The sequence below is a fragment of the Ruditapes philippinarum genome, unplaced genomic scaffold (genome assembly GCF_026571515.1).
Source record: "Ruditapes philippinarum isolate M1 unplaced genomic scaffold, ASM2657151v2 ctg1619_1_1_1_1, whole genome shotgun sequence".
NCBI lineage: Eukaryota > Metazoa > Mollusca > Bivalvia > Venerida > Veneridae > Ruditapes > Ruditapes philippinarum.
The window spans coordinates 289,063-303,760 of record NW_026858824.1 but is presented as its reverse complement, the minus strand read 5'-3'; the positions used below and the strand labels follow the sequence as shown (position 1 = coordinate 303,760).

At 33.6% G+C, this 14,698-nt stretch overlaps 1 protein-coding gene across 1 annotated transcript; it reads left to right on the top strand.

The window, feature by feature from the left end:
• The first annotated feature begins 132 nt into the window (after nucleotides 1–132).
• On the top strand, nucleotides 133–13,089 carry LOC132754410 (post-GPI attachment to proteins factor 2-like). Its single transcript, XM_060745037.1, has 5 exons — nucleotides 133–418; nucleotides 9,917–10,181; nucleotides 11,102–11,208; nucleotides 11,637–11,745; nucleotides 12,889–13,089. The coding sequence occupies exons 1-5, from the start codon at nucleotides 257–259 to the stop codon at nucleotides 13,062–13,064; spliced, it is 819 nt and encodes a 272-aa protein (XP_060601020.1). The 5' UTR covers nucleotides 133–256; the 3' UTR covers nucleotides 13,065–13,089.
• The last annotated feature ends 1,609 nt before the right edge of the window (nucleotides 13,090–14,698 follow it).

Here is a 14,698-nt window from a genome sequence, read left to right as displayed (position 1 = left end):
ACATGATAATAAAATAATAAAGTTTTATATTCTTTACTCATGTGTCAGACTTTAATATTTCGAAAAAGTGATGGGTTGAAGGAAATTATATAGTGGTACTCAACCTATACAAGATGTTACGGAACAGTTTTTATCCAATCTAATTTGCGGTTACATTCGGCACTTTTCCTGTTAGAAGGGAACGTGAAACGCTTCTTATTTTGAGGTAATATTACTGAATTGAACGCTAAGATCTGGTTAAAAGTATTTAAACGAGATGGGACAGAAAGAAAAGACGATTTCGGATGACCTTCTTCTGGTTCCATTTGCAACATACTCGATTGTAACAGTTGGCCTGCCAGGTCTGTCACTAGCCTACTGTTTCTGGTCAGCATTTCTGTTTTCAAATCCTAGTGAAATCAACGATACCGACTGCAATGTAAGTATTATTTCATTTTTGAATAATAAATCCATGTTTATTTCTAATTGAAAATCAAAACAGAATTGTTTTGTTGTTAATTGTTTTGTCACTGTTGTCAACTCTGTATATAAGGTAGGAGTGGGTGTGGCACTTTTTCACAGGTAATCAGAAAGGTGAAAGAGGTTTTGTCAAACTACTAGTTCAGTTAACTTATGTTATTGAACAAAATGAGATGAAGTTAAGGCAAACTAAATATATAAAGTAAAAGAGAGCTATTGTATACAATGGAGTGAAAAGTGGTTAATGCAATTTAATGTAGACAAATGCTGTGTTATTCATTATGGACACAATAAGATTCAGAGTCAACTCGTCCTCTGGTCAACTCGTCCTCTGGTCAACTCGTCACCTTTTTGGTCAACTCGTCCCCTGGACAACTCGACCTCTAGTCAACTCGTCCCCAACTCGTCCCTTATATTTTATTACTACTTGTTTTTCATATAGTTCATAAATCATTATAGACTGTTAAAATAATATATTATAAAATTACTGAATTGGACATATTTTGACGCTTTTTGTATGCGAATATTTGGAGTTTCATCTTATAATAAGGATATATATGCATAATTCTGATTAAATTACATACAGAAAAAAAACAACACGAAGACGATCAATAGCAATAACATTTAATGTATAAAAACATGTTTTATATGCAAAGATAAAATATCTTAAAGTATGTCTTTTTTGTCAATATTATGTCATACATGTATATAGTTACTTTCACTTTCACACTTTCATTTAATTAACACGATCCTTCTATAAAGAGATCAATACGCACCGACATAAAGTTTTTAGCGCTTCTAATTTCTGTTAATCTGTCATCAGTCTTTAATCCATTCAGGGAGGCGGTAAAAATCAAAGAGTTGGACCTAATTTTAGTTTTAATTATCATTAAAACTCCGATTAATTAAACATTAATTGAATGTTTGTAAACTTACCTGTCTTTGTAGTTTGACATCAAACTTTCAAAGCTATGCACGTGCGCTTAGATAAAGATCATTAATTATTTAAAGACATTTTAAAGATAGATAGATAGATGGATAGATGGATGGATTGGATGGGATGGGATGGGATGGGATGGGATGGGATGGGATGGGATGGGATGGGATGGGATGGGATGGGGATGGGATGGGATGGGATGGGATGGGGATGGGGATGGGGATGGGATGGGATAGGATAGGATAGGATAGATAGATAGATAGATAATTTATTGACGTATACATTCAGTACATAGTCATATTACACACATTTATATAGTACAATTAAACACAATATCTTGGTACATGAACAAAGTTGTAGCACAAATTTTCAATTTACATATTTTTGGAGAATGAACGTTAACACCATTTAGTACTAAAGTGAGCTAATCTATTATAAAGCGTTTACATTCTTAAAGATATAAAAAAATGGATTTTAAACTTAATCATATGCTAGCTGTGATAAGATTCCATTTAACAATGTTTCATACTAGACACATTATCAAGTAATTTCAAGAAATAAACAATATCACTTTTAAATACAACGAGACAAATTTATACATTGATTTACAGAGCATTTAGTAGTTCAATTCGATGTTTTGTAGCATAATACAAATATTTACCTAAACCTATTAATTCAGATTTCTTTTCAGTACTTAATAATTCAATCAATTTGAACATACTTGGTCTTCTGTAGTAGAATTGCTTAATGTAAAGAGAACGTATATTAGAGTAACTATTACAAACACATATAAAATGGAATTTGTAATATTTGGTACTTTGTATAGACAATAGTCTATAATATTATAATGACATCTAAGTCATTGTATAAACAACTAACACAAAGTGTGTCTTGACTGTTTAATTTACTAATTCCAAGTGCGCTGTAGCTGCATACATTTAGGCGGGAATACATGTTACAGAGAATCATGGGAAGTATAGACTTGCTATAGTGATAACATAAATGAATTACAAGTACATAATTCTACATCTCCTTTGTTTTGAAATTAAAAATATTGAATTATTATGTATGCCTAAAATTTCTTAACTTATAAAGTTAGATAAATCATAACAATAAAATGAAATTATTAAGAAGACAGAGTCATTATAATTATGAAGATGTTAACAAGTATAAGGGTCTACATTTTTATAATGAAATAAAATACATATGATATAAACATTCTCAAAATAAAATATCGGTCAAGTTTAGTTTATACTGTCCGAATGCTTTTCATTTTTCCGAATTCTCACACATTTTCTGATAAATAATTACTTTATCTCATAAGATCAGTTTACACTTGCCACATGGGGTTGCTGAGGTATTTGTTTGGGATAACATTATATCACGGGCTCGTTGTAAGCATTTATCAACGCCCATATGGCCTACATGAACAGCCTTTATCATTTCCTGCCTAAGTGAAAGAGGTATGAGTAATTTCTGACCTCTGAAAATTAGGTCTTTTCCCACGGACAATTCATCTCTGTGATTCCAGAAATCTAGGATTTTGGTGGGACAATTTGCTCTAGATTCCGGCCAACCACTTAAAATAGTATCTGTTAACAACTGACACTGTGAATCATTGCTAATTGCTTGTTTGACCTGTCCTGGAACAAAACACTACCTACCCAAGACATCGAAGCATCACACTGTATAGTAATTGGCTTCGTATGATCAAAGTATGCAAGAACTGGGGCAGATGACAGAATAGTTTTGACTTCCTGAAATGCCTTATTTTGTGCATCTTTCCACTCAAATTCTACATCTTTCTTAAGTAATGCACGCAGAGGGGCTGTGACCGTAGCTAATTTTGATGTAAATTTTGACATGTACGTGCACATTCCTAAGTATGTTTGTAGCTCAGCCTTATTATTGGGCGGTTGCATTTCAGTGATAGCACTGATCTTTTGAGGATCGGGCTTCACACCAGTTTCAGATAGAATACGATTTCACGCTCCAATAACCACTCGTGGCGTCAAGTACAGAGAAGTACTTCGCACCTGCAAGTTGTGAAGTAACTTCTTCGAAAGTTCTCATAGGGTAATGAGGTCTGTACAGGGCGTCATTTAGTGCCTTGGGATCTAGACATACCCTAAGTTTTTTAGTTTTGGGTTTCTCTACAATCACTAGATTGTTAACCCATTCAGTTGGATTTTTGACCTTGTCAATTTTTTCCAGCTTTTCCATCCGATCAAGTTCCTCTCGTAATTTCTCTTTTAATGCGACAGGAACCCGTCGTGGTGGGTTCACGACTGGTATAGAGTCGGGCTTTAAATGTAATTTAACTTCACCTGACATTAAACCAATACCATCAAATACAGGTTTAAATTCATTGAGAATAGAGGGCTTGTAGCCAGTCTCAGGAGATATTTCCTGGCTATCTAATGAGTAAACAATCTTGATTAAATTTAGGTCAGTGGATGCCTGGAGGGATAACAGGGGTGAGGATGTAGTTTCTACAACATAAAATGTAATAGGCATAGTGACTTGTTTACAGGTTACTTGTAACCTAATTGTACCTTTGACCTTAAGGCGATTGCCAGTATATGACGAAAGCTTTGCACTTGAGGGTTCTAAGGGGTACTTAATGCCAAGGTTTTTGAATTTTGATTCTGGCAAGATATTGACCTGACTACCTGTGTCAATTTTAAATAAGATGTTGGTACAATTTGGACCTATGCTTAAAGTGGCAAATGCTTGATCTTTTTGAGATAAAGAATTATTTACCGTATTTACATAGAAATCAACATCAGAATTTTCGGAACTGTCATAATCCGTATTTGCCTCAATGTCATGCACTGTTTTTGAACGGCATACACTCTTGAAATGATTTAATTTTCCACATTTGTCACATTTTTTCCCTTTTGCTGGGCACTCTCTGTCATTATGTTCATAACCACATTTGTCACATTTTTTACCACTGACTGCCGACTTCTTGGGTTTTCCATTTCTAGACTGCTTCTGTCTACTTTTACCAACTTCTGCACGTGCGGCTGGTGCACGGTGTCTGTACTCACGTCTGTTTGTTACAGCATGTACGTCATCGCGGCTCATTTCTTTCATTTGCTCCCTGGAGTATTCATAATTTTGACAGATTTGAATAGCTTTTTCTAAGGTTAAGTCCTTTCCTTGATTTATTAATTTCTCTCTAATTTTGTTCGAATTTGTCCCAAATACGATCCTGTCACGTAACATTTCATTTAAATTTGTAGCTAGTGTGTCTTGACTGTTTAATTCACTAATTCCAAGTGCGCTGTAGCTGCATACATTTAGGCGGAAATACATGTTACAGAGAATCATGGGAAGTATAGACTTGCTATAGTGATAACATAAATGAATTACAAGTACATAATTCTACAGAATTCATATTCTATTTCATTACTATCGCAAAGCTGACATATGCGTTCCTCTCGGGGTATTCTATTAGCACCATATCTACCTGTTTCAATCCGAAGTTTATGTGACGATAATCTTAATCTTGCTATGCAATTTCTATAAGTTCTGTTATGGAGAATTTTCAGGTAGTTTGCCATTTCAAATGAGTTATGCAAATGTACATATATATTACTTAACAATGGACTGTTTGAAATATCGCTAGAAAGTTTTTGCAAAAAGCAGTCAATCACTCTTTGTTTAAAAAGTTTAACAAAATATTTGGCTTCGTATTGAAAGTATTTAAAGACAGAGATCGAAAGTAGGGGACGAGTTGACCATATTAGGGACGAGTTGACCAAAAGTAGGGGACGAGTTGACCAAAAAGGTGTCGAGTTGACCAGAGGACGAGTTGACCAGGGGACGAGTTGACCGGATTGCCACAATAACACGGAACATCAATATTTTATGAAAAGTGACTTTACAACTAAACAATTGAGGTCTAGTGAGGAAGAAAGAGATTTAGGTATATTATATGATAAAGATTTGAAATTTCGACATCACATAAGTAATTGTATCAATAAAGCAAATAAAATAACTGGATTGGTCAGAAATACCTTCTTGCATGTTAATATCAAGCAATTTCGGAAACTTTATAAAACACTTATAAGACCGCACCTTGAATATGGAAATATTATTTGGAGTCCAAGATTTAAAAAAGATATTGAAGCAATCGAAAGAGTTCAAAAAAGAGCAACAAAAATGGTTCAATGTATCAGAAATTTATCGTATGTAGAAAGATTAAAAATTCTGGAAATTCCTACTTTGGCTTACAGAAGATTTAGAGGTGATATCATACAAGCATGGAAATTATTAAATGGGAAGGAAGATATAGATTATAATGTATTTTTTGAAAAAGCACAACTTGATAACTATCACATCAGAGGAAATTCCATGAAGTTGAAAATAAAATCATGTAAAAAGGAATTAAGAAAACATTTTTTCTCATTAAGAGTAATACCAGAATGGAATAAATTACCAAATTCTGTAGTATGTTCACCAACGCTGAATTCGCTAAAAAACAGACTCGATAAGGTTATGAAAAACAAATTATATACTGTTATACCGGATAATAATCATTGGGTGTCAGACCTCGAGGGGGTTATAAGAGATTTCTGATCTCGCGACCCTACGCTGGATAAAGTAAAGTAAAGTATATTAATTTGGTGGTACAATTTATATATATCAATGTTAGTTACTGCTGTCACAGGGGGAGAAAAAATATGCAGCCTGACCAGGACTCGAACCTGATATCCTCGGAACACCCTTCTGCAGCTCTACTGACTGAGGTATCTGGCCGCTTACACATCTTCTGTCCAATATAGTGCAGTCAATGCGAAAGTCAAAATTTTTTTCCGGCCACAAGGACTGGGATCCTTAGATTTATTTCCGGCCCTGATGATTTTTTCCCGGCCCGGACTCTGAAAGGTATTTTTTTGTAGGGGTGGGGGAGGGATGTTGCCATAATTATAAACAAAAATATTTAGAAAATATGAATTATCAGACTTAACTATCAGATACTATGAAAAAAATATACAAAAACATAATATATAAAACTTTAGTTTAATTCACAAGAAAACGATACATCTTTCAAAGGTTGGAGACAAAATATGTTTTGGTAAGGAAATTATCCAAGACAAGATGGTGGCTTACATTACTTAGCAAAAACTGGTTGTATCTTGCGGTGATTTTGGTTATCTGGGTCTGTGAATACAAGCAAAAATGGAAAAAAAAAGATCGATCTTGGAAGTTTTGCATATTTCAGAAGGCCAAAAATTTTCAAACTGGCTGAAATTTTATTGTGACATGAGGACTGACTGTATAGAAATTTATCTCGGCCCTCCTGATTTTTAGTTGGTGAGGTCCGAGGACCGACAGACTTTCACACAGACTGTATAGTGAACAGTTCTGAACCAACTATATTGAAATTCATTTTCGGATTTCTCAGGGTTACAGAGCAATGCAGGGCCCTCAATCAAATTTTTGGGAAGTGGGTTACTACCCTCAGCAGAGGAATTTTCACTGGATAGGGATTTTTTTTATTTTCCTTTTGGTCAGATATCCATTAACTACCACTTAAAAAATATCAGTGTTTTTTAGCTCGACTATTCGAAGAATATGAGAGCTATTGTAGTCGCCCCGTCGTCTGCGTCAGCGTCCGCGTCGGCGTCTGCGTTGGTGTAAGTTTTTTGTAAAGTCAAATATCTCAATTATTACTTCAGATATTCAATTGAAACTTACAATACTTATTTAAAGTAACAAGGTACATCAGATTGACAAGTTGGATAACTCTGCCTACAATATTGACTGAATTATGCCCCTTTTTAACTTAGAAATTTTGGTTAAAGTTTTTTGTAAAGTCAAATATCTCAATTATTGCTTGAGATATTCAATTGAAACTTACAATACTTATTTATAGTAACAAGGTACATCCGATTGACAAGTTGGATAACTCAGCCTACAATATTGACAGAATTATGCCCCTTTTTAACATAGAAATTTTGGTTAAAGTTTTTTGTAAAGTCAAATATCTCAATTATTGCTTGAGATATTAAATTGAAACTTACATTACTTATTTATAGTAACAAGGTACATCAGATTGACAAGTTGGATAACTCTGCCTACAATATTGACAGAATTATGCCCCTTTGGAACTTAGAAATTTTTTGGTTAAAGTTTTTTTGTAAAGTCAAATATCTCAATTATTGCTCGAGATATTCAATTGAAATTTAAAATACTTTTTTATAGTAACAATGTACATCAGTTTGCAAAATTGCATAACTCTGCCTGCAATATTTGCAGAATTATTTGCCCCTTTGAAACTTAGAAATTTTGGTTAAAGGTTAAAGGTCTTCAAAGATATTTACTTGAAACTTTACACATGCACTTAGGGTCATAATTGGAGGGTCATAATTGTATGTCACTGACCAAGTTCCATAACTCCATCTTGCATTAAGGCTGATTCATATCCCCTTTCTACTTAGTCTCTTGGTTAATGTTTACATGCAAGTTTTACATATCTCAATAACTATTAAAGATATTTATTTAAAACTTCTCATATGCATTTAGGGTCATAATTGTAGGTCACTGACAAAGATCCATAATTCTATCTTGCATTTAGGCTGATTTTTCTCCCCTTTTTTCAACTTAGAAATTCATGGTAAAGTTTTGCTTGTAAGCTGTTATCTCAATAACTACTTAAGGGGTTTTTTTGGGACAATTTTATGCATTCATGATAACAAAGCAGTGATTTACTTGATAAAACATCTTAATAACAAGCCTTTGTACCTTTTCTGTCAAATTTATGTATTCATAGGTAATTAGTATTATTATACTCAATAAAATACCCTTGTGACATTTCCTTCCGAATAGTCAAGGCAATACTGTATTTATACAGTATTGCCTTGACTATTCGGAAGGATATAATTAGACTCTCTCTAAGGCCTATAACATGAATTTATAAAAAAAATTAGCCCTTTTGTGAACTTAAAAAATCATACATTATCAAGGCTCTTTTACTATCAAGCACTTAGAATAGTCGAGCGTGCTGTCCTACCGACAGCTCTTGTTTGTTTTTAAAACAACTATTGTGAAACATTTTGAAGACTAGTCTTCCTGTTGCATCTATACAAATATCAAACCATATGAAACAGAAAATGGTGCAGCTAACATACAATATTCCTGTGACAGTATTCAGCCACAGATTTGGTATATTGAGGGCCCAGCAATATGAATGAAACATTATGCTAATCTATATGCAGTCATGGTTCCCTGTTGGGCGCCAAATGTCACTGGGTGAGAAAAATATGCAGCCTGACCGGGACTCAAACCCGGGACCTTCTGATTACTGTTCTGCGACTATACCAACTTAAGCATTTGCAGCTTACACATCTTCCAACCTTTATAGTATCAGTTCTGAACTGTAACACTACTTTAAACATGTTTCTTCCTTGTTGCCTTTAATTTTTCTACCAAATTGACTAATCACTATAAAGTAAGATTTATGTACAAGGTCTGTTAGTACAAGTTAACAACATATATCTTGTTAACATTTGAAGGCATTTGCTTGTAATTGCTTGCAAATCTTTGAGATCATAAAAGAGTTCACCAGAGTGTATTCTAGGAGGCGGGATGGGAGAGATTCAGTCATATTTTGAGAATGCCCCCCCCCCATATATTTTCAGAGGCAGGGGGAAATTTTACATAGAGAAAGAAGGGAAAAGATCAACAAATGTAACAAATTCTCATTTTTCGATAAAAATCCCCCCTGTTTTTCAAATACTAAAATAGACACTGAGTTCACTACATATTTAAAGCTGCATTTTATAAATGAAATAGTTTCATTTCCTTAATAAAATGGGTTTCATGTTGACTCATGTTTTTATTTTGGTGTCCAGACGACCAAAATAAGCGAAATCATGGGTACATTTCCTATTTACATGTGAAACTCAGCCTTTAGGTTGCTGAGCATCAACATCAAATCAACAAACATGGCTTTAAGTAGCAGTCCGAATGTAAGGGTATATTACGCATCATATAACGGATGTTTTCATGATTTTATTAAATGATAACCCTTGTATAAATGACAGACCTAATGTACGGCGAAGTCAAAACTGCAAAAGTTGATTAGATGGGAAGATCTTCCAATTGCCGTTTACAAGAACTATTGATTTTTTGAAGGTCTAACACTGGGACGTAGCCTATACACAAGCTGATTACAGTCTTCATTTGCCTGTTAAAATTTGTTTACAAACTTCAGTGTTACCATTGGCTTTTCCTTTTAAAATCATAATTTCTGAAAAGTATGATGACACTGGGAAAAGGCCTGAACGTAAATACATGTGTAGTGTAATCTCTATTTAAAACAGTGCTTGAAAAAGCAGAAAAAAACATACAAGAGGACAGACTGATTAACATACTTACATAAATCTATCCAAAGAATATCAAATTAATGGAAAATGTATTTATCCTTATAAAACATGCATTCTGTTCATTTCTTCAATAAGAATATTTTTAAAAAAATAATTTTGTTAATCTGTTTCATTTCTGTAGGTCACAAACAATATACCATCAGTGAGTGCTGTGACTGGAGTTAAACCTCAAGCTTATGTGTGGAGAATATGTATAGGACTACATTCAACACCAAGATTTTTTGTTGGAATCATGTATTATAATTACTACAAGAAAAGCCTACCATTTATAAAAAAGAATCTTCAAGGATTATATAAGTTTTTAATGAGACTATGCTTTTGGCTTTACACTATAGAATGCTCATGTTTGTTGGCTGTCAGCTGTATATCAAATAAAGAAAACTATCGTGAGTATACACATGATTTTTATATCTTTAAAGTCAAACGTCATTTAGTTTATTTGTAGAAGTGCTGAGACACATATCTTTGGTTATCATTATCTATCAAAGAAAAATCTTCTTTTCTTAATATCTTAGATTTCTTACTAAATCAACTTTTGGCTCATTGTTTTGACTTGACTAATCAAAGAAAAGGGAGAGATATTGTACTTATTCAGGCGTTGGGCTTGCCAACACACTTTGGTTCAGTAAATTAGGATATCGCCAAAAAATTCTACAGGAGGGAATGGGTTGAAACTTCACACATTTATTTGAGAGTCCATGGCAAAGTGGTTGAGGTTGTTGACTACAAACCACTTGCCCCATCAGGGACTTTGGATTCTTTTATGTGAGGAAACTATCCAGCCAGCTTATAGAACAACAGTGGTTCTACTAAAGTGCCCCATCGTGCCTGAAATAATGCATGGATGGCACCCGAGGTCTTCCTCCACCAGTATAGCTGGAAAGTCGCTATATGACATATACTGTGTTTTTGTGCGACATAACCCAACAAAAAAATTTTTTGTTACCCAACAACAAAAAAACTTATTTGAGAGCAGAATAGGTCACTGACCAAGGCCCTTAACTCTAACAGAATTACGGTCCTTTGTGAACTTAATTCTACATTATTCAGACTCTTTGTTTTGCTATCAATCAGTTTTGAGTCCTACCAACAGCTCTTTATAAACCATGATTTCCTTATGATAATATTTTAACTCCATCAACTGATCTATTTCATAGTAATTTGTATGTTCAGATTATTTATTTTAAAAGATGATTACAGAAAATACCAGAAAATTACAGATAATAGTGGGTACAATATTTGAAAAAGGTGAATTTCACAGAATGATCATTTATATTACATGATGGTTATGACATTTATTTTTCAGCTCTTCATGAAAAAATATTTGTTGTGTTTATGATAACATCTATTGCACATATGGTATTTGGAACAACATTGTACAGATGGTCCAGGCATAAACCTATGACAGATAGAGTGAGTTATCTTAATAAACAATATAATAATCAATTAATTAATTAATGAGGATAATCCTATATTCATAGTGATTTATTCCCATAACCTTTTAAATGTCATAAATTCAGTTAATTTCATTTTTGCACTTAATTGAAATTTAATTGATATTTTGTTAAACTTGAATAAAAAAACTCTTGGTTTGCATTGGTCACATGAGTGAATTCTATGGATAGTGGCAGAGAATGAACAGATTGACTTTTTACACTGTCCATTTTAGTATTACATCAAGGCCAAAAACTCTCATAATATTTGACATATACTTTACCATAATCTTGGCATAAATGATTATTCTGCCATATTAAACATATCAAAAATTCTCCAGATTGTATTTAATGTTTTTTTAATTTATTTATGAATTTGAAACAGCTGTGAAAATTGTATTGTTGTAGGAAAAGAAATCATTTTTCTGGAAGAAAGTAATGTTAGCATGGATAAGCCTGTCAACTGTTGGCCTTCTCTATTATTTTGTTCAGCATAGAGTGTACTGTATACCAGGCGGTAAGTTATTATATGAGCCGCGTCAGGACAAAACCAACATAATGAGTTTGCGACCAGCATGGATCCAGACCAGCCTGCGCATCCGCGCAGTCTGATCAGTATCCTTGCTGTTCGCTATCAGTTTCTCTACTTGTTATAGGGTTTGTAAGCGAACAGCATGGATCCTGATCAGACTGCGCGGATGCGCAGGCTGGTCTGGATCCATGCTGGTCGCAAACCCATTATGTTGGTTTTGTCGTGACGCTGCTCATATATACATCTCATCTTTATCTTGTACTCAAAAAACACACACTTAAATTACCATACATGAATAGATAATATGCTTGAAGTTCTTTTGATATGTTTTATAAACTACTTTTACTTCTTAACAAACTAATGTATTTCTTATTTGATTGTAAAAAAGGAAAATTTGTTTTCAAAGTCTGAAAGAAAGGTGAAATAGGAGAATGTTGTTACCTTAACCATGAATAAATCTGTTAGAAAAAAGTAAGACACTTCCTTATACAGATTCCATTCTTGTTGATGTTTGATTGTGATTAAATATATGACTTAACATTTTTTTTTTTATGGATGGATATGTAGCAGTTGAATATCTGACGTCATATTCTTTATGTGCACCTTTTCCCCTGCCCTTTGATGAAAACTGTCTAAAGTTGCTGGTGTTTTTATATGAACTTGTCATCAATAACAATCTGCACTATTATAAATTCATAAATATAACACTTGATTACCTCATCAGGTCATATTTATCTTATCTGGCTATATTTTCCAGTATTTACAGTCAGCAACTTGTATAACTGATGTCATGAATGTTGTAAAGACCGTATAATATAGGGCTTGTATACATATTTGAGCCATGTCACAACAAAACCAACATAATGGGTTTTCGACCAGCATGGATCCAGACCAGCCTGCGCATCTGCGCAGTCTGATCAGGATCCATGCTGTTCGCTATCAGTTTCTCTACTTGTTATAGGGTTTGTAAGCGAACAGCATGGATCCTGATCATACTGTGCGGATGCGCAGGCTGGTTCTGATCCTTGCTGGTCGCAAACCCATTATGTTGGTTTTGTCGTGACGCGGGTCATTTATAAATTTCAATTATTCAATAGTAATACTTGAATACACTTTTCCTTTTTACAGCTTTCAGTATATTCTCAGTGTTTGAGTATATGATAGCATATGCAAACATGGGATATCATGTGACTGGCTACCTCGAGTTCTGTGACAAAACCCTCATAGCAGCTGACATTCAACCTGAAACCGTGAAAAATGGCAACAGATACCCTATACGCAATGGAAGAAGTAAACATGACTAAACTATACAATATTTAATGTGATTTAACATATGAGCCGTGTCACGACAAAACCAACATAATGCGTTTGCGACCAGCATGGATCTAGATCAGCCTGCGCATCCGCGCAGTCTGATCAGGATCCATGCTGTTCGCTAGCCAACCCTATTATAAGTAGAGAAACTGATAGCGAACAGCATGGATCCTGATCAGACTGCGCGGATGTGCAGGCTGGTCTGGATCCTTGCTGGTCGCAAACCTATTATGTTGGTTTTGTCGTGACGCGGCTCATATTTGTTTAATGAAGGTTGTAGTTGTTCTATGTTAGATATATTGGTGTAGGATGATTCCTTCCTCAACAGTTACTATGTTAACTTGGAAATGATGAAAAAACTTAGGTCATGAAGACAAGTTATCATTTGTTATAATAGGGTCACTGAGATTTGGTGAACATTGAGTTTAGGCCATGTTAGTCCTTATATTTTTCACATACAAAGAAGATTTTATTCTGTTGGTTGACAATAAAAGTACCTCTGTTAAGGTACTGGTAATATATATTCATAATTCAACAAAAGTAAGAATTTTCAAGTTTTAATGACTTTTTTTCTGACTTATGTGAACAAATCGGGTTGTAAGTCATCAAAGGGTAGGAAATTTAGCTAAGAAGAGTAAGGCTTTAAAGAAATGTCAGAGTAAGGCTTTAAAGATATGTCAGGGTAAATAAATTAAACATACCTAAATTATTAATATACCTCAAACTCAACTCCATATCTTGATATTAATGTTTACTTTTGTAGGAACATGAACTTTTAGGATTGAAAAATTATTAACTTTTTAACAAGGTTCAATACATGTAGAACTGACTTATTATATTTTAGATACTAACTATTGTTGATATTTTTATATATGGAAAGAATGTATTATTTATTCAAATTAAACAATAAAGGATGTCCTTACATATAGATCTAGTGATTTGAATAATATAATATTAAGTAAAAAATGACTTTTGCAACATTCTAATGATAAACTGGTTTAAGTATTATTTATTCCAAAATATTTGGTCAGTGCCAAGTCTGGCTTGATCTGGTCAGTTTATTCTCAATGAAGTGATTTTGTGACACAGTATAAAATGGTTTACTAATAGAGGAAACAATGTGTAAGCTGGGGACTAGCTAGTTGTTTGATCTTGGTTAGATTCATATTCTGACAGCCCATGTTCAAGCCAGGCTGCATATTTTTTTCACCCTATGTTGTGTGCAAAATAATCATACTTATTTTAGATTTCTAAAAGAACCATATATTATGTTAATATTAACATAATATAGCTTTAACAGTTGTATTTGATATTTGCTCATACTAAAAAGGCAGAATTGTAATGTTTTATTTAGATTTTTACCCAAATTTTATTTACTTGATGTATGTAGGCATCCGTAGAGTTTATCGCTAATAGGGCTTGAAGTTTCATATGGTAATGGGATTTAATATAGATAAATGTATATTATATGCCTGTCAATTTTTCTCCGTAAAATAAATGCAAACATTAAATTGATTCCAACACACAGAAATAAGTGTAAGATGTTAGTGACAAATACCATATCTGGAAGTGCCAGACTATTTATCTGGATCCAATTTTGCTTGTGTGTTACTTGGTATTTGGA